This window comes from Cyanistes caeruleus, chromosome 10, assembly GCF_971803275.1.
Source record: "Cyanistes caeruleus chromosome 10, bCyaCae1.hap1.1, whole genome shotgun sequence".
Taxonomy (NCBI): domain Eukaryota; kingdom Metazoa; phylum Chordata; class Aves; order Passeriformes; family Paridae; genus Cyanistes; species Cyanistes caeruleus.
The window spans coordinates 8,483,139-8,504,115 of record NC_141710.1 but is presented as its reverse complement, the minus strand read 5'-3'; the positions used below and the strand labels follow the sequence as shown (position 1 = coordinate 8,504,115).

General features: G+C 36.9%; 1 protein-coding gene across 1 annotated transcript in view; it reads left to right on the top strand.

The window, feature by feature from the left end:
• Window positions 1–20,977, top strand: part of CUL3 (cullin 3) — a 54,948-nt gene that overhangs the window by 32,587 nt on the left and 1,384 nt on the right. The window contains exons 5-15 of the mRNA XM_086844816.1: window positions 1,041–1,155; window positions 2,414–2,642; window positions 4,257–4,402; window positions 7,253–7,429; window positions 8,425–8,595; window positions 9,972–10,079; window positions 13,043–13,167; window positions 13,522–13,618; window positions 14,577–14,711; window positions 19,660–19,846; window positions 20,585–20,730. Of these exons, the coding sequence (XP_086700942.1) occupies window positions 1,041–1,155; window positions 2,414–2,642; window positions 4,257–4,402; window positions 7,253–7,429; window positions 8,425–8,595; window positions 9,972–10,079; window positions 13,043–13,167; window positions 13,522–13,618; window positions 14,577–14,711; window positions 19,660–19,846; window positions 20,585–20,730 (1,636 nt within the window). The remainder of the gene's footprint in view (window positions 1–1,040; window positions 1,156–2,413; window positions 2,643–4,256; window positions 4,403–7,252; window positions 7,430–8,424; window positions 8,596–9,971; window positions 10,080–13,042; window positions 13,168–13,521; window positions 13,619–14,576; window positions 14,712–19,659; window positions 19,847–20,584; window positions 20,731–20,977) is intronic.

The following is a 20,977-nucleotide window of genomic DNA, read 5'->3' as shown; positions in this document are numbered from 1 at the left end:
ATATTGTGTTTTTTTATTACAAATTTAACAAATGTCTCAGTTATCACACTATGCCAGAGCATTTGATTACAAAGCAGAATTTTGGCAATTTTCTGCATCTTCCTAACTTGTATTTCCTCTGTACTCAGAGGTTATTTAATTTTCTTGTATCTTTTCATTGTTTAATTTATGATGCTTCCTCTTTTAATTCCAGTTCCTTTTCCTCATGTTCTGATCAATTTGTGTCTGAGCAGTTCAGTTACATCTCTAAGTTTTAAATCTGTTTCTCAGCTTCTTTGGTCAGTTTAATAGAAGTAGTTTTGTACTACCCACTGCAGATACTGCAGCTGAAGGAACTGCAGATTTTCAAGTTTTCTTGTGCTTCTCCAGTTTCAGAACAGCTGTTGTATGTAGGAATATGTAAACTCCTTGCTGCATTTCTCTGACTAATATTGCCCAACATGCAATTCAGGAAAAGAAAAAGACTCCCCAGCTACAGCTGTGTATTGTCCCCTACTGCCAGAAAGTGGAATCTTTTCCTAGCTGCAGTTCTTTAGTTTTAATATACTTGCTGGTATATTTGAATTTTGGAGGTGTTTATTTTGTGTTCATTTAGGGGTTTTTTTCATTTTTTTTACATTTTTGTGTGGTTTTTTTAAAACAGCCATCCAGAAACCTCAAACTTGGTATAGCAACTTCCACATGTGCAGTTTTGAAGTTGCAGTTGCTCAGTTCTGACCTATGTGTGCAGTTTTCTTTGAAGTAGTATTTTGGGTTAATTTCTTATATATCAATATATATTCTTTATCATTTTATGACTTAGTAGAACTTGAGGCATGTGTCTCTGTCACAGTATTTAAAATGCTTAATAAACATTGTCAGCTCTTTCTCTTGCTCATGTAGTGGTCTTGAAAATGTCATATACTGAGCAGATTGGAATGGACTTTCTATTACTACCTGTCATTAAAGTTAATATTGTCTTATGAGTTTGTATTCTGCTGTGTAATCTGTCTTAAAAGCACATAGATTTCTCAAGTTGTTCACAACTTACTTTTTGGCAGAGGCGCAATAAGAAATGCTTGCCAGATGTTAATGATTCTAGGTCTTGAAGGAAGGTCAGTCTATGAAGAAGACTTCGAGGCTCCATTTTTGGAAATGTCTGCAGAATTTTTTCAGGTACAGCAATATTCTAATACCGTATTTGGAATGTTGTTATAACTCTCTGGAGCTGTCAGATTTGGTGGTGCTTTACATACTTGGTGCTTTTTTGATGAGTATGTCCATCTCCATTAAATGAAATAAGAAAAATAATAACTTTGCAAGAAGTAGTAACATAGATTTTAGAGAATTAGTCTAATTTGAATGTAGTTTTGAGTTATGGGTGCCAATGACATGTACAGTAATCATCATGCTAATCTCATGCCTGCTTTAGGATATTTCATGTAACTTAGTCTACATCTGCTTTGCTCCCACAGTCTTTTTGAAATGCCAGTAGCATGAAAGGTTCAAACTCTTTCAGGCTTGGAAACCTATCAGACTGCCTTTGAGGAAACTCTGTTTCCTTCATAGTTTCCACATTTGTGAGTTATTTTTGTGATAAAATAAACCAAGTCAAGGAACTAAACATGTCCAAGTGGCACTCCAGTTGTTGATCAGCCACCAAATAATGTGATCTAAATATTTTATGAGCTTTTTTTTTGTGAGATAGTTGGAGGAGGAGAGCCAGTTAAATGCTTGTTGAGTGTATTCATGATCATCTATTGCTGGAAATTGATAGAAATTTTAAAATCCTGTGAAAAAATGCCTGAATAAGGTAATTTGTGAGTTTCCCATTTCTTATGCAGGATCAACTGTCATATGCTCTGATCTCTAAACTTCCTTGAAAAGCAGGAGCATATGTTGCACAGCCATTTAAATGTCACTGTTCTGTTTTTCATTGGTGCCTATATAAAATTAAGAAAAAGAATTACTTCCATTTAAGTTCTATTATTTAGCTCCGCCTGAAAAATAAGACATTATTTCTCCAAAGACTCTGCTGATCAGTATGAATAAAAACAGTTTGACATGAAAGAATGTGCTCAGCATTGTCACTAATGAGAATAAGGAGAATTACCATGAAGTGCTATTTGGAAGGAATTTTTGATCCTTCCCCATCTTTGTTTTCTTTGAACCTGTGACTAAAACTGTAGTTGATAGCTGGAAACTAAGTTGGCATGGGTTGTTTTAGTATGAAAAATACCTTGTTTATATTGCATGTACACCCTTATGTAACACATTTAGTATAGTAGAACCTTTATTTTGTGTTGTGTATGTGAATTTTGGGTGTGTTGGACTTGCTGTCTTTGATTTGAACTTGCTTATAAATGCTAATCTGACATGTTCTCTTTTTACCCTTTACAAAAACGTCTAAAGTATTAATTTGTGTTAATCACAGATGGAAAGTCAGAAATTTTTAGCTGAAAACAGTGCTTCTGTGTATATAAAGAAAGTAGAAGCTAGAATTAATGAAGAAATAGAGCGGGTGATGCATTGTCTGGATAAATCAACAGAAGAACCCATTGTGAAAGTTGTTGAGAGGGAGCTTATTTCCAAGCATATGAAAACTATAGTGGAAATGGAGAACTCTGGGTTAGTTCATATGCTGAAAAATGGGAAGACAGAAGGTAAGACTGCATCATTTGTGAGACACAAATGTTTCTGATAGTGCTTATTGTTTTTAAATGTGGAATAAGTCAAGCTTAACATTTGTTTTCCTGTGTAACTGTGGAAACATTTAGTGACTGTTTCACAAACATCTGAGACTATTCAATGACTATTAGATGGCTCTTAAAACAGAGCCCATACACTTGTTTCTGTTTCTTATCAGATACAGGTATTTTTTTAGTAAACTAAGTATCTCATAAGAAGAGTACAAATCCATTGTAGTGGTTTTTGTCACCAGGTGACCATGAGCTATTTTATTACTTCCATTTCTCTAATGTGTGTTTGTGAAAATGCATCACATGTTTTTGGCCCACAGGCAGTTGTTTAAAAAGTGCATGTGTAAAAGATTTAAACAGAAGCATTGCAGGACCGACTCTTGGGGAGGGAGCATTGTTGAAGAAAGGAGTTGGCCATTTCTAAAGGATAAGAAGCAGCTTATTGAAGTGGTTGAAACAGAAGGGCTTGGCTTGATTTGCGTTTCCCTAATAGAGGTTAATGTGGGACAGAGTGACTGAATGAAAGTTATGGAAATAGAACCTAAGTTTCTAAAGCAGCATAATGAAGAGAGGGATTGTAGTAGCTATATTTAGAAATCAGCCCTCACTCTAAAGCCATGAGAATGGGGAACAGCCTTGCTGCTTAGATTAATGGCCTTTGTTCATTAAGGCAGCTTCACAATTACTAGGTGATAGAGCACAAAGTGAGTACATTTCCTAGCTGTAAAAAAAAATTACTGTGTTGAAAAAGAAAGTGATGATACTATACTTAACACTTTCTTCTTTAATATCCAGTTTAGATAACCTGCAGGCTGAGGGTGCAAGGATATTGAAGGGTATTTATAAAATACAGGAATTTCTTTAACTTTTATAGACGTTGCTTTGATTAAATTAACTACTAGAGTGGAAATTCTGCTTTGTGAAGGTGAGATTTTTCATAAAGGTACAAGAATGGGTTGTTCTTTTGGAAAGCAATGTTTAGCCTAAGCCACTTCTCATTATTTTAGGTGGATGAAATGTAGTAGTGTCAAAGTGAATTACTGGCTTTAAGACAAATATAAATTAATCTCTAAATATTTGCCAGTTTTTGCTTTTCATACAGAAACAAGCATCTCATTAGTGCTGTTGGTTTACCTTACTTTCAAAAAAAAAAAAAAGCCCCAAGCTCAGAAAAACGTTTGATACAGTGCTTGCCTGGGAAGGATAATCTTGGAAGCTACCTTCCAAAATACCCCTGGAAAGCATAATCTTGCTGAAGGTCTAATAGGTTCACTACCCTTTAGCATTAACATAATGTTTTACTGGCCTGGAGGTCAGCAATGACAGGTTCCTTGCTAAAGAAAATCTAGAATAATTGAATAGAGTCTTTGCTTCTCATTTTGATGCTGCTGCAGTCAGAATCTTGTCAGGGCTAAAGGAAAGAGGGGATCAGAAGAATTTGGTGCCTGAGCTATTACAGGATGCTTTCTGTGGCTTAAGTGGCTGAACTTGAGCTGTCAGCTTTAGCTCTGAGATGAATGAGTTACAGAAGTGTAACACCCAGAGGTGTCCTGCATAATCTCTTATTCTTGCTTGCAGACCTTGCTTGCATGTACAAGTTGTTCAGCCGTGTGCCAAATGGTCTGAAGACGATGTGTGAGTGCATGAGCTCATACTTGAGAGAGCAAGGCAAAGCACTGGTTTCTGAAGAGGGAGAAGGAAAGAATCCAGTTGACTACATTCAGGTAGTTAAATACTTCCTTTTCTTTCCCACATTTCCCACCTTAGCAGTTCACCACATACACAGTCTATAAGGTATACCTTAGTATTGATTCAAAAGGGGTTGTTACTAATAAGCTAAATTTATAAATATTTTTAATGCATGTTCTCTTAATCTTCAGACATGTTTAGAACTCTTACTTAAGTTGGTTGGAAAGTACATACTAAGTTTTTGTGCTTTTAGTAGTTGTTTTTAATAAACAACCTATTCAGCCTGATTACCTAACTGCTGGGAACTTCTTGGATTTCCCTAAATGCTGTGTCTCCAGAGTGATTGTATGTCTGCTGACAAATAGCTTTATAGCGTCTACTTTGTTTAATTTTATGTAACATTAGCTATCAGTGTTTATTGAGGCAAAAATCACATGGCAATATTTCATGGCAAGCTTAGCTGTGACTGAGAGGTGAATGTGTTTATCAGTCAAAACAAATTACTCATTCCATTCTCTGTCTCCCTAAGAAACAGAACAGTTCTGCATGTTAAAAGATGTGAGTGTTCTTTCTTGTTCTCTCTCTCACTAAGTGATGTGTACCATTAATTTATCAAGATCACAAAATATGCTTCAGTACTATTTGTCATTTTTTCTTTTCCATTGTCTGTGAGAAAATGGTTTAAAATTTGCATATAAAACCTTTATTGTTCATTGAACCTTAAAGCTGTGTTTCTATAGCTGGAAGATGTTTTATATTTAAAGTGAAAGTGTATATTCATTAAACATTGTTTAAGGTTTTTAAAATGTGTGGTTCAAGTCCTTGTGTCTGTTCTTTGTGAGAAACATTTAATGTATGTCTGTCAATCTCTGCTGTTATGAAAACAATAACTGCTAGAACTGGTTACTATTTGAAGAAGCCATTTGAGTATGAAAGCATTTTTGATTGGATTATTAATTTTCTGGCAATGCTGAAGCAAACTTCTTACCAGGCTTGAACAAGAATCACCTCTTCAAGGCCTGATAAAACAAAGAGAGAATGCCCTTGAAAAACTATTAAAGATTAAGGACTCTTACATTTGTGGTGGTGTGATTTAGGAAAAAAAAAACCAGAGTGGGGGGTGCAAATGATGTGAAAAATATGTGTCTGGATTACTTTGAAGTAATTTTCACTCCTGATGGGCCTAAAGAGATATCATAAAAAAATTAACTGAGAAAGATAGATCTAAAAGCTTAATTATAAAGATAGTATCAAGGTTTCCTGTCACAAAGGTGAAAATCAAAATGAGGCTGAGGAAGACTTGCCTATGTGCTTTGGCAGAGCTCAGCCCTTCAGTATGGACCCTAGCATCTCATGAACACGTCCTAGGGCAGGGATTGACCCTCAGTTACTGAAGAGCTCCCAGAAAGGTTTATCCTCCACTTCCACTGAGGGGATGGAAGCAGAGAGGAGTATCTGTGCATTGAGAAACCACCTTGCTCTTTTCATCTCAGCCGTGCTCATGTGAATCTGTCAAGGAAAATAGCACTAAGGAGACAGACATGGAAGCTGCATTGAACCATCAGGAAAAAAACTCCATCATAGCTCAGCACTGCTTCCACAACATGACATCACCCTGAACATAATTGGTGAGATGATTGCAAAAGCATTGCCAGGGGATTAGATTTAAAACTTTGTGTAATAGTTTGAAGGGATGTTGAAATGCTTTTGTAATTCAAGGTACTAACAGTTTCTCCTGTTTAACACCAGGTTGTTCAGATGGTGTACTCCTGGAGAGGAGACATGAGCTAACCTTGGTAAACAGAGAGATAGTGGGATTTACTTTGAATTTAAAATTTCTAATACGCATTAATTAGCCTGTCTAAAGATCAATCCTTTAAGTGAGATGGTGAGTTCCTAAGAAACATTACTACTTCTTTGAGTAATTCTTGAATGGCTTCTTTAAGTAACCGCACATGAATAATTTCTTAAGAGCCTGAAGATGTAAATATCATTTAACTTGATGTGTTTTTGTAGGCAGTGGTTGTCTGTGACAAATCTAAGTCTCAAGTGAAATTTTCTCTCCCTGCTTGCCAAATGCTGTGTCAGTTAAAACGTGTGTATTATTATATATACTTAGCAAGCTGTTCAGGTCATTTTAAGATGCTTTCCCCTTCAGATGCTTTAATCTTGGGTGAAGATGGTGTGAAGTCTAAAAATGATGCTGAGAATCCAGTGATTTATTTCAGAGGAAGTGATTCAGTCCAGGTCCCTGATGCTTGTATCTAACTTTCACACGCTCCCAGTGACTCCTAACGATCTGCAAGAAATACACGGCCGAATAAAGCAGAACATGTCCCTGGATTAAATTAGAGGGAAACACTAACACTGACAAGTTTAGGCCTGTTGTTGCAGTGTGTTTTCTCCTCAGACTTGTTCAGTAGCTCAAGGGATGCACTTAATGGGTGCTTAGCCTCCACTTTCCCATATGCTGTTTATGATACTGACTTTGTCCATGTTGTTTGAAATAGAAAAGGCTTAATGAGTGCAACAAATACCTCCTTTAAGTTGCTGATTCAAAAATACAGGAAATCAACCTGTTTAGCAAGGGTGTTTAAAAAGCTTTCTTAATCTGAGAAGTATTTTATAACAAACTGCACCAGTGTTTGACACTGATATTTTAGCCAGTTTATGTGAAAATTGCTTCTATAAGAGATTGATGGCAGCAATAGAGATTTAAAAATGGAAATGAAATTTCAGTTACTTTCTGACAATTCTGAACAGACAGAGTTGCAGAACCTGTGACTAGATCTGGTCTTCTCTGTGGCCCCATCTATTATTATTGTTTCCCAGCTTACAACTTCACATCAGTGAAAATGGTTTTGCTTTCTTTTCATTTTTGAAAGGGTTTACTGGACTTGAAGAGTAGGTTTGATCGCTTCCTTCAAGAATCTTTCAATAACGATCGGCTCTTCAAGCAGACGATTGCGGGTGACTTCGAGTACTTCCTCAACCTCAACTCCAGGTCTCCAGAGTACCTCTCATTATTTATTGACGATAAGCTGAAAAAGGGAGTCAAGGGAGTAAGTATAAATCAACTTAAAATATCATGCTTTTTGCTCTGTAAACATGGATGGAATTAAATTATGCTACTTCTCTAAGAATTATTTTTATATTAAGATAAATGACAATTTTACCTTCAAAAAGGTACATGTAGCACGCCTGGGTGTGTAACACTTGAGATCTGAACTTACAGAAAAATCAGGTGGCTTGTCACCTACCTCTGGAGCAACATACCGGACCTACTTACAGCAGATACTGCCTCGAAGAACAATTAGGTTGTGGTAGATTCTGCAGCTCAGTTCTTTTGAAACCATTTCCTTATGTATATTTATAGTTTGGCAGCTCTTATCATTATCTAATAATTTGTTTGGAAAGTTAGAAAAAAGGGTTTGTCTTTGCAGCTTTTCACTGTTTTTACATACCAGAGAACTATTAGCATATCTGTCTTCTAGTTCTAAGTGCATCTGTTGCCTTCTTTCATGAAATTTTTTGACATACAGAACCCAGAACTGGACAGGATGATGGTTCAGCTGAGGCTTCAGTTATTTTAAATAAAACTTAGTATTAGAGAATACAGCTTATGCTTTGGGAATTAAATAGTAAATTATGGATTTTTATAAAACAAATAATCATTTACTTGTGTGGCACTAGTCAGGCTTTGCAAAACATGTCTGAACAGATAAATGCTTTCATTCCAAACTAGCTTTTCTAATACTGATTTCCTTCATGATTTTTTTAAACTTACCCAGGAATTTTTACTGTATTTATCAAGGCATTATACCCATTCACTGTTTGCCTTCTCCCTTGCTCTTGCCTTTCCCTTCATTTTAGATCTATTTCTTACTCCACTTTATTGAATTAGTTCACTGTTCTTATAGCTGTCAATCATATGTTGGGCCAGTTTTGTTGGCTACTGTTAGACCATCTGCTACTGTGAATTACTTTAAGTACTCAGATTGTGTAAGACACTTGTGCTGGAAAGTGTCTTAAAACCTACAAATTATTTCTTTTACAGCTTACAGAGCAAGAAGTAGAAACTATATTGGATAAGGCAATGGTTTTATTCAGGTTTATGCAAGAGAAAGATGTTTTTGAACGCTATTACAAGCAGCACTTGGCAAGAAGACTTCTCACAAATAAGAGTGTTTCAGATGACTCTGAGAAAAATATGATCTCCAAATTAAAGGTAAGACAGTACTTTTTAACAATCCTACTTTTTAAGGATTTTTCTTTCTTTCTTTTTTGTTCTTTCATAAATACGGTTTCTTCTGTTTTTACAGGAGATGTATAGGTAATGTTAATCTTGATGGCTGCTAAATACAGAGTTCATTCTGAAAGCCCCAACAGAAAATGCAAAAGGCTTTTCAAATATTTTCATGGAAATAAAAGGAACTACTGACAAGCCCCTGTGATGAGAATGCTATCTAGAAAACAATTTTTTTTCTAAGTTTTTAAATAACAGGACTACTGCAGTAACTGAATTTGAAGACTGTTTTTTCCTAGATTTTCTGTTATTCATGGTACAATTTTGTTATTGCTTGTGTTGTTTTTATTTGCCTCCATCAGCAGACTGGTGATAATGTTCAATTCCTTTTTGATAAATGGTTTAAAAAAAAATCTTAGTCTCTAGAAACATGTTTTCCTTATCTGGTTGAATACTAATTAAATAGACCAAGAGATGGAGAAGGAGGTAAAGCCTGAAGTTGAACAGACCTTAAATGAAGTTCTATTGCAGGTTCTTCTCAAGTGGCATGAGAAATGATTAGAGCACTTCTGAAGCAGGGGAACCTAAAATCTAACTGCACTAATCCTTATTTTTGACCTTCATATTCTATCAGTGAGCAAAGCCTGTTTGTATCAGATTTCTCCAAATTTCTCAGTATTAATTCCTGCTCAATTACCTCTCCACCACTTTTAGCCTGGTGATTCAGAAGGCACAGGGCACACACACATTTGCAAAATGAATCAGTGCACATGAAGTGCCCATTTTTCTTGCAGAACTGCAGAGTGGTCAGGATGCTGAAGCTAACACATTTCCTGTCCCATGTATTCACAGTGTGGGTTAGAGTCTGGCACACCGTCCTGCATGTGCACATCTGTCTGTGCACATCTGTGTGCAGATGTTCCTGATTCTCACAAGGCCTAGGAATCTTGCTGGGTAATCTGCAGTCAGCCTTCAAAATGAAATATTCCTAGGACAAGAGGAGTTTCCTTGTGATATAAATAGCATTCATTTCCCTTTACAGAATTGTGCTAAAAGCAGGTGGAAGTGTATGTCTTGATTTGATAAGCTTTCACAGTTTTTTTAGTATTACATAGAAATATAAGACAAAAATACAATAATGGAGAAAAGAAAAGCAAGTTAAGATCTGTGTAGAGTTGGATCTTTATATAGATAGGAAACTTCTCTGAGACCTGAATGTAATGCAGATGGAAATTCCAGTAATCAAAATTCAGAAATGTAATTTTGGGGATATATAAACTAACTTTAGTCTTGCCGTTTTCTTATCAGAAGCTTTATTTAATAGTGCTGGTACAACAAATTATTTTGTGTGTTTTTAGACTGAATGTGGATGTCAGTTCACATCGAAACTGGAAGGAATGTTCAGGGACATGAGCATCTCAAACACAACGATGGATGAGTTCAGGCAACATCTTCAGGCGACAGGGGTAAGTGCTGGGCTCTGTGTAGAGACTCGAGTACTGCCAGTTTCATTCCATAAAATCCATGTGTCCAAAGGGCTGGGCCGTGTGTGCGTGGCTCTGCCAGACGGCACCGCCAGGGGGTGCGCTGTGCCCGCCCCCTGCCCAGCTGTGCCCGCCCCCCGCCCAGCTGTGCCCGCCCCCCGGCCAGCTGTTCCCGCCCCCCGCCCAGCTGTTCCCGCCCCCCGCCCGGCTGTGCCCGCCCCCTGGCCAGCTGTGCCCGCCCCCCGCCCGGCTGTGCCGCACTCCAGGGGCCGGTCGCCAGCTCCCATGTGTATTTCCCAGCAAAGCCGTCCCATTCACATTCTTCGAAGTTAATCACCAGCTGTGATGTGTATATTTTGCTAAGAGCAAGAAAAATACTGTGTGCTGCAGGTATTTGCAAAGCACGCCATCTCATGTTGAGCTGTCCTGACACAATTAATGCCTTTGCTAAAAGCAAAACTGCCATTTTATTGCAAATTTCAAAATCTAGTTTTTTAAGTTTTCTTACAAATTGTCAAATATGGATTTAGTTGTTTAATTAGAAAAATTATACCTTCTTGTAAAAGTAGACCCCTGGAATATTTCAGGGGGTTTATTTCTTTTTGAACTGTTTATTTGCTCTAAAAAATTTTCTGTACTGATAACTCAGTAGCACTTAATAGTGAAAATAAACGGTCAAGTAGTTCCCTGTGTGCAGGTAATAGGGTCAGTACATCAAAACTGTTTGAATCAGTTTCAGAGCTCTGAATGCCAGGAATATTTTCATGGATATACTCTGTCCAATGTCCCTGGTTGTGCAAGGTGATATGAAATCTTTGTTGTCTTGAAGCAGTTGGCTGAAATCCTCATCAGCATTCTGTGACTCATCATGAGTAGGAGAACAGCATGTTCTCTAAGTGGATTCAAAAAAGGATGGAGAGGAAGGGGATGAAGGTGTTTGTGGACAGGCAGTTTTACGACTGGTTCATTTGGTTTCTCTGCTTTAGAGGGTAGTCTTGTTTGGCTTCTGGAGTGCTTGAAATATAAATTTCAGTAAAAATTTGTTGGAGCATTCCCGTTTTTTTGGTAGCATGGTGGGCTTGGATATGTAGGGGAAGAGGGAGTTGTGCTTAAAAGGCTCATGTACTTTACGTGACAGTCTTAAAATAAGTGAGTTAATAAATGATATCTCTATCTTCTTTTTAGCTATGTACAGCTAAGAAGATGAATTTAAAATGTTAACAGATGTTCTGTTAGGTTTTACTTGACACTTCATTTTTCTCTTGGCAAGACACCAGCAGTTCATGTGATGGTTTTCTTTTGATCAGCCTAATCATGGCCTTTTATGAAATTTCCAGAAATACTATTTAGGAAATACAGGAAGATTTGGGGGATTTTGTTTTGTTATTGTTAAATTGCTGATGATACTGTGTTTTATATTAAATAGTTTGTTCTGCTCCTTTTTAAACAATTTGGGTACCTTGAATGTGTACAGTGCCTCCTAGAGGAGTCAGGTATGTGCTTTTCTCTAAACCTGCAAAGTTTCCTTCTGGATGCTCTATCATGAGATACCGGCAGTGCCAAGGTCTGTTTAGATGATTGGCTTGCTCTCAGACAGTTGAAAGCTCAGTACCAGGGAAAGTCCAGGCTAATAGAGTGACAAATTTCTGTAACTGTGATCCTAGAACCTTTCTTGGAGTTCTGTACAGATTGGATCACTTCAGGGCACTTTCTACTAGTTCATACCATTTTTATGCTGGAAAGACATCTTGTAAAATAAAGTGCTTCCAAAACTTTTTTGTGCTACCAACTGCTTAGTGCTCTTTAGAATGTATGATGGGAGGCATTCTAAACTAGTGCTGCATTCTGGTCTGGCAAGACCAAAACATTTTGGGAAAATGTTGCCATCTCTGCTTATATGCTTCAGTTCCAGATAAAAATATTTTCTGTATCTTCTGTCTGCATTGATGGCCTTTTCCCACACTTAAGCTGGAGGAAAAAACTGTTGAAGCTTGTTTAGGTTTTTCAGAAGTTTCCTGGGCACAAGCTGGTTGCTGCACACAGGCATTCAGTACACAATACAAAAAATCTTCTTTAGCTCATGGGAATGCTACTCTGATACTGAATAGTAAAAGTTTCTGAGTTCAGGTAGCACTTTTTGACCTAATAATGTGCTCTCTTTCTGTATAGTGGATTTATATAAGTTGAATATTGTATGCTTTGGTTTTTTTGTCCATAATGTGTGTTCTTTGAGGGTACTGGCTCTACCTTCTAAAGCTGAAAATAGTCAGTTTTAAGCTTAATAATGCTCAGCTGAGTTGGAATACCTAGTGAGGATTATGCATCCCTGGTAGCCAGACCGTTATCACCTGCCAACACATCTTTATAGATCAGCACTTGAGCTGAGGAATGTTTCTTCACCAGTGCTTGTATGTTCAGTCACGGAATAGTCCCTATTCCTTAGGGAAGGAGGATAGGTGGGCTGAGAGTAACTATTGACATTGCAGTCCACAGATAAGCTCCTTGTGGTTCAACATCAGATAGTCAGCATTTCCTCTCTGCTTCCAGTGAGTACATTTAGAAAGAGTTGTTTTGAAACTGACTCATTTCATGCAACCCAGCTTTATTGCAAGTCTTCAAAAAACCTATTTACAAAGATTTGTTGCACATATCATAAGCTCTGTTTATGATCACAGACATTTAGTTCTTGGTTAAGAATTCCTTTTGTTCAACTCTGTATGCTCTTAAATGCCAGAGGGGAATAATGTAGAGGATTTTTGCTATACCATCTACTCTGACAGTGATGAATCAATGTATTTTTTTATTTTGTAAAAAAGAATGTTTACAGATATGTCTATTTCTTTTGTAGTTAGACAAAATTCTAAGTATTTTACGCTGATACAGATAAAGTGGTGAAACATGGTCTTGTTTTAAAATAGAGTATGTTTTCTTCCAATTACCCTTAGGTCTCACTAGGAGGTGTTGATCTCACAGTGCGTGTCCTCACAACAGGTTACTGGCCTACCCAGTCAGCCACACCAAAGTGCAACATCCCTCCAGCTCCCAGACATGCTTTTGAAATATTTAGAAGGTATGTATTACTACAGATTTTTAGGTAGAGGTTTTAAGAAGAAACTTTCTAAACTCACCTGCACACATTTTTTTTCACCTGTACATTTTTTTTTACCAGCTTTACTGTTAAAGATGTGCTGGCAAACTGCTCTTCTTCAGCTCATGTGAGAATTGGAGAATGCAATAGTTGTGTTATGATGACTGAGATTTTAAATAGAATTTTGACAAAAGTTAATGTTTTGAAAAACCAAAAAGTTATAAATGTTTTAAGAATGTCCTCAATAGCTATAGAAAGCTGTGTAACTTTTAAATATATTTCCTCTTTAATACAAAATGTGAGCTATATATTGTCTTCATTTCAATTTTATTACAGATTTTATTTAGCCAAACACAGTGGGCGACAGCTGACACTCCAGCATCACATGGGTTCTGCAGATCTCAATGCCACTTTCTATGGGCCTGTTAAAAAGGTAGAGAATCAAGATTATATAAATATTGTATCTTTTTTAAAAAGTAAACAAATTCATATTTTTTTGTAACTTCAAAATTTTGTAAAATAAAAACAACCCCATCGAGACTATAAGAATAAGGAAGTGATTCCTTCCATCAGCCTTACAGTCTGATTCTTTTTTTGCAGCAGTTTTGCTTTGATGATTTTTTTTCCTCTGAATCTGAGTGCATCACTCAGCATCATCTTTTACTTGTAGAAAAATAGTAAATGTGAACTTGAGGAGACCGCAGTCATTTGAGTGGTTTGGATTCTTTTTGGCTGTCAGTGAAAGATGAACAGAAACTTTTTAGTTATTTTTGCTAAGCCAAGTTTATCCTGCTTTTCATATGCAGAGTGCAATGTAGACAACAACATTTTTTTCAAACACAAGACTCTGGTAGAGTTTATTGAAGTATAATGATTAATTTGTATGTGTACAGGGAAGGAATTTTGTAGTGATTAGACCAGTACTAAAGTGCTAAGCTAGAACTAGTAATGGCATGATGCTTGGGAATTTAGGAGGCAGTGCAAAATGAAGGCAAAAATCTTACAACAAAGTATTAATAACATGCACTGGTGAGAATGTTGAAATTACTGTAGGGTAAATAGGTTGACAACTTTATAAGCTTAAGAAAAACTTGGAGGGTGGACAAGTGAAAGGAACAGGGGCTTCAGGGGTGGTGAAGTCTCCATCCTTAGCAGTGGTCAGTGTTTGATTGGTGGCTTTACATGGCCTGGTGGGCCTCCAAGCTCAGTCTCCCTGGCATTGTAAGGCAGCTGCTGGAGGAACATCCTGGTCATTCCCCCAGGTGTTTGCTTTCCTGTCGCTTCTCTAGGCTGAGCTAGAGAAATTTTGCACCATGAATCATTCTTCTTGTCAGGATAAAACATTTTTCAGTGATGAACAATCTAACAGTAGTTTTGGAATTTTAAAACAGGAAGATGGCTCAGAAGTCGGTGTAGGAGGTGCCCAAGTAACTGGCTCAAATACACGGAAGCACATATTGCAAGTCTCCACTTTCCAGATGACAATATTAATGCTATTTAACAACAGAGAAAAATACACGTTTGAGGTAAGTGCTGTGGGTTTCTTACCTGATTCTGAATAACTGGTTTGGGCACTTTGTTGTCCTCTTGAGTTAGGCATTTGAAGATCAGGTGCCTTTCATTCTATTTGAATATGGATCAGGCCGATTTACACGGGAAACAGGTCGTTAGCAGTGCACCTGGGAAACAGTTCTAGGGGAGGAAATTATTTGGGAACAGAAGGTTTCAGATATGTTAGAGAGTGGTGAGTGTGGTTGTTCTAGGCCATTGAGCTGTAGAAAAGCTGAAGTTGAAATGCAGCAGGTGGCTCCATTTCCTCATTTTGTCTTCGAGAAACTGGATTTAGAGGCCAAAGGGTGGAGAAGGGTTTGTATCCTGGCTTCTTGAATACCTAAGTAAAATTGGCAGCCTGGACCAAGCTGGAGGATGAATTAAAGAACTTTCAGCCCCTCTCTGAGCTGATCAGCCAGAAAGGATAGTGAAGAAAGGTCTGGATAGATTCTTAACAAGGAGACTAGAGGGGTGTTGCTGGGAAAGGTTGAAATGTCAGCTAAGAGATGATGATGAAGGCTTTAGGAGAGGAGGAGGATCATGTGCTTTGTTATGTGAGCACTATATTGTAAAGAGAAATTGATAGTTTTGTTTTGGACCTTATCTTTGTTTGAGAGAGCATTGGCAGCCTTGCAAAGCAGTATGGGTGCAATTTGAAACAGTCAGTTTCCAGGTTTTCTCATCTGTTTTTGACTGTGCTATGCATAGTAATCATTTGCTTTTTTGTTTGGATTGTTTTCAGCTTATTTGGCATACTTCTAGCCTGTTAATAAAGAAAATTTCTTTGAAATGGTCTCAGTAGTGATTAAGGCAGGCACGATTTGATAAGACACTCTTAATAAACTACTGATAATTTAAAATGTTATTTTAGAACACAAAGTCCTGTGTGTTGTGAAATCCCTTGCAGGAGCATTACAGCTTTGAGTACTTTGCAGAATATTTGAGGGAGTGAAAACAAGGAAGGGGACTTAACAGCTCGTTTTTTTTCTTGAAGCTGATTTTGAAATTGGGCTGGTGGCTGCCTTATTCCATCAAATTGCAGTCTTGATCACCAGTAGTGCCTTACCCATACATGAATAAGTAACACTTGGGAGAGCAGTGAAAAATACAGTTTTTAATACCTGCTCTAAGTTACACTGTATTTTACCAAGACCAGATGATAGAGAAATATGTCCATCTGCTTTTACATTGTATGTTTTGTTTATTTCTGGTTTGGGAGTTCTTAAGCTCTTACTTTGTGTCCCATTTGAACTAAAGCATTAAGGAGGCATATTTGTGTTGTTTGGTTTCTTTGGTGAAGTGTGTGGGAGTTGTCTTTAACTCCAGCCAGGAAAGCTTATGAAAACTTCAGAGGAGAATGAATTTCATCTTTGTCCATTTATTACTGGATACCCTGAATAACTTCTGAGTGCTGGGCAGCCTTTCCTTCTCTGTTGTGTGAGATGAGTGCTTTCAGTGCAGCAGAGCATGTGAGCAGACTTGTGTGTACTTGTGTATCCTAAAACTGTCTGATACACAAATGTTTCTGCAGATTCACAGCTCAACAGATTCATCTGAAGTTGTCTTCACAGCTGAACAGACTTTGCTGTTTTATTTTGCATTTCAGTGTAATTATTAATTGCAGACTTGGTAAGATCCTCATAATAATTCTAATAGGCCATGTGATTGAGGAAAAAAATGGGATACTGATAATGCAAAAATTATCCATAAAATACTATGGAAACTTTAAAAATTGTTGCATAGGAAAATTTCTTCACAGAAAATGTATACATTTATTGCCTTCCTGTACAGCAACATTTTATTTGTATATGCAAAATAGCTATTGGCCATATAGGCCTAGGTTAATGCTACTGAAGTGGAAGAATCTTCATGCAGGCCTTCAAAGAATACTACTTTTACCTACTAATTCAGTTTTTTCTAATCAAGTCATATAATATTCAACATTTTTTTCAGTTGATTTACATTACAGCTCAGTATTTTAAAAGGTAAAATGCTCACTTTTTGTAATGCCATTAGAAATAAGCATGGTTCTTTATGTTTAAAAAACAAGAAATATAAATGTGACCATAGCAGAAGTAAAGTTGTGGGATAATTCCACAAAAATGAGAGATTAGAACAGTAAACTAGATTCCCTGTTCCCTCTTTTGCTGATGTCTGCTTTGGAAGGTACACAAGTTGCAGTCTGCAAATAAAATTAAAAATACTTTTTATTATTTCAACAAAATTACAAAATTCTTTCCCTTTGGATTTTTCTGCACATTTTCCTTCTGATAATCTGTTTTCTTGTGTAGTACTGACAGAGTTCCATACCTGGAATGATCTCTTTTGCAGCCCCCAGACAGAGCTCTCACTTGGTAATATTTTAGCACTAAGATTTTGTAATCAGAGCTACTCCTGTGCACAAATCTAATGTGGTCTTTAAAATAAGGCATTTTTGGAGATGGGGAAGAAGTATACATTTCTCATTGCTACATCAAATATCTACATAAAAATGTGTTCAGAAAAATGTTATGCTACAGGCTAAGGGAAAGAGAGCACTAGAACATCTGTTATCTCCATTTACATTCATAGCTGCATTTTTTTTTATTCAGCTCAAAATTTTTGGCTCCTTCTGAGGCAGCATATTGCAGTGCAGTTCTCTGTGGTCCTTACTTTAGTGCTGGCTTATAAATTCTAAAAGTGAAATGGTTTGAGTGTGTTCCTGGCTCAGCTGCTGAGTGAAGTACAATAGCAAATACACAGTGCTTTATATAAGGGTGGGTAGCATGAAACCTCCTCAAATTCCCTTTTGGCTCTTTGTTTCACTTTTGTTAAGAGCAGAATATATATATATATGTATGTTTATATATAAATATATAACCTTGTTGAACTGATGTAGGTTTGAAAGGATTCATTTTAATTGTTGATCAAAAATCAAAGTTTGGGATCCTGCATGTCCCCAGCATTACATCATTAATAAGCTGGATTTGGTTTGTAGCCATTAAGGCTTTTCATTTATCTAAGCTCTAAATCTAGCACCTTCCCTTGGTTTGTTAAACTTTATGCTGATCTATCCATTTCAGTAAGATCTGTTGGTGTGACCATATAAAGGATTATATCTTCTTGAGTTTTTTTTTTAAATACCAGTTTGTGCTGAATCTGAAAAAAAAAAAAAAGTGTGAAAATGACAACTGTGTTTTAAATAAAGCAGCAAAGGAAGAAAATAGTAACTTTCTATGAGCAGCTTGGGAAGAAACATTTTGATACTAGGAAATAGTTAGAATATGTGGATATTCATAACTTATTTCAAATGGTATTTCTGAATGCATTATTCTAAAAATACTCTTAGGAACCTTTTAGTATTTCCAAATCATCTACAAGCAGGAGGTACCAAAGATCCTGATTTTTTTTTTTAATTTCGGACTTGGTGATTTTATTCTTTTTACCTTATTCCAGTTAGCTTGTCAAAAACAATTTCACGTGGTTTCACATGAAGTCAACACTCTGTGTGTAGTGCTGAGTAGAGCTGAAAAATAATGACTATTTTGTCTGAGCCTTGGCATCACAGAGAGCTGGTAGTGAGATGCTGTGTATGAGGTGCAGTCTAATTCCTGATGAAAGTCTGAGACAAAGCCAGTACACCCAAGTCATTTTTATTTTATGTTGTCAGTGGTGCCTGATGACAGAAAAGTGGCTGTTTTTTCTGGGTTGATTTAAGAAATAACTTGTATATACTCAAAAAATGACATTATTTGATAGAATTTTGATTTTTCTGGTCACTCTTTAAAGAACTTGTAACAAGTTGTTTATAGTTCTTTACAGATCTTAGCATTTTGATCACTTGGAGTTGTTACTCCTGTTTTTAGCCTAGGGTCGTCATGTGGACTTGTGTGCCATGAGAATTGGGAATTTATGGGGACAGTGTAAGGGTTTGATAGACCTTGAGACCACAGTTGGGGAAGCTGAGGAGGGGATAGCTCTCGTGGACAGCTGCATGTCTGCAAGGTTTGTTTTTTCTCTTTAGCTGCTACAAGTCCCTCAAGAGTCTGAATGGGAATGTGAAATCAGAAGTGTCTGCAGTTTCCTCAGGCTAGAAATAGGAAGAAAAGAGATGAGGAAAAATGAACTTTTACTGAATGGAAGCTCAGTAAACACATTAGGTCTCAGAGAACATAGTTGGCCTTCTCCTAGAGCATATTAAGGCATCATTCTGCATCCAGTGCAACTTCTTTACTAGCTCATGACTGCTGTTAACTTGCCTAATATCCATCTCTCAGCTGACTCTTCAGGGCACTGAGAGAGGTACACCAGGTTATGTACATGTTTTACAAACAGTCTGAATTCTTCAAAGTTCATGTTTGCTGCACTATAATGGGCTCTTTTTGTATATCACCTGGAAGTCCTAGCCACAGGCATCTGGGCTGTAAATAAATAGTTTGAGTTATTCAAAAGGGTGGTATGATCAATCTAGAGTATTTGTATGCTACAGTGAAACCAGAAGGGTTTGCTCCATTTGTAACAATCTTTTTTTAACAGTGTGGCTGAATACAAAAGCATTTGTGCAGCTCTTGGTCAGGAATGGTCATGAGCATCATGGATGTTTCGCATCACTGAGTTAGTCAGAATGTTTGGTTTCACCCTGTTCAACAAACCCTGGAAACAGTTAACAAATCCTTTCATCCCTCTCAGAAATTGCAGGGAAATGGAACAGCTGGTTATTCATTCTCCTTCCAGCTCATGGTGACTGTTCATTTGACAGAACTCACGGAGTGCTGACCCAGGTGGATCATTTTGCACAGCACCCACTGAGACTTTGCTGCTGAATGAGTTCTGACCTTTCAAGTGCCACAACTGTCACAGTATTACTTTAAGCACTCCCTGATGTTGTTTCCAACACACAATACTTCTGCCACAGCCATAAGCTAACCAAGTATTCTTCTTTAGGAAATTCAACAAGAAACTGATATCCCCGAAAGAGAACTGGTTAGAGCCCTACAGTCCCTTGCATGTGGCAAACCAACACAACGTGTTCTCACAAAAGAGCCCAAATCAAAAGAAATAGAAAATGGTCATATATTTACAGTGAATGATCAGTTCACATCTAAACTACACAGAGTCAAGATTCAGACGGGTAAGTCAGCTTTATATTCTACTCTCTTACAGTCCCAAATCTGCCTTAAAACTTCAAATTATCTTCTGCAGAATTAATGTCTGTAGAAGTGAAAGGAGAGACTTTGTTTCTTGATGATTAGTTGCATCAAAATGAAAATTCAAGTGCCAGGAAAAATGTGGAAGTCAGTTAAGCCTTTTACTTTACAAAGTTTGTAATTATCTTTTACAGGAAATACTGAAAGAAAAATAAAGTTCAAATTAAATAATAAAATGAAAAATATGCTTCTCATTGATTCAGAGATAGGAAAATTGCCTCATAAGTTGCTGTACTGCAGTGAAATGAGTGAATTTTTAGCCCATGATACAACAGCCATTTTCAAGTACCAGGTAGCTTATAATGGTTTTGGGCAATGATTTGGGTTTAATAAATAAGGGAAGCTGAGTGTATAATAACCACTTTATTAGCTTATAGAAGTGCTGGTGCTTTTGCCTGTAAGCAGATTTGAGTACTGTTCAAATTTTAACATAGTAGTAATTAAATAACAGTTTGTTATCTTGTCAGTTGCTATCAAAATATGCCAGAAAGTGTTAATATGTTCTTGTGGCTGCTTTTCATTGCAAAAAAAATCAACTTTGAGAATGTCAAAACTCAGGAAAATATAACTTGATGTCTAGATGAAATAAATAGTGAAGCTAACGCACAATGAAACACATTTTCATTTTGCTAACATAATCTACGTTCTCTATTTTCTTTAAGTTGCTGCCAAACAAGGAGAATCTGATCCAGAAAGGAAAGAAACAAGGCAGAAAGTAGATGATGACAGAAAACATGAGATAGAAGCTGCTATAGTTCGGATAATGAAATCTAGAAAGAAGATGCAACACAATGTGCTAGTAGCAGAGGTATGCTTGTACAGAGTTTTGGTTTTGCTATTAGCTCATTAAAGTTACACAGCTCTTACTAAAATTATTCTAAAAGGCTTTTGAGAGATGTTACATTTAACCCATCCTTTCTTTTCTTCATGTCTATCTGAAGACATACCTGAATCCTTACCCTTCACTTTAGGATGTACACTCATGGGTGTATTTAATTTTCCTTCCTACTTTTAGTGCTGTTATGATGTTAAGTTGCTTGAAAAAGCAAACCAGC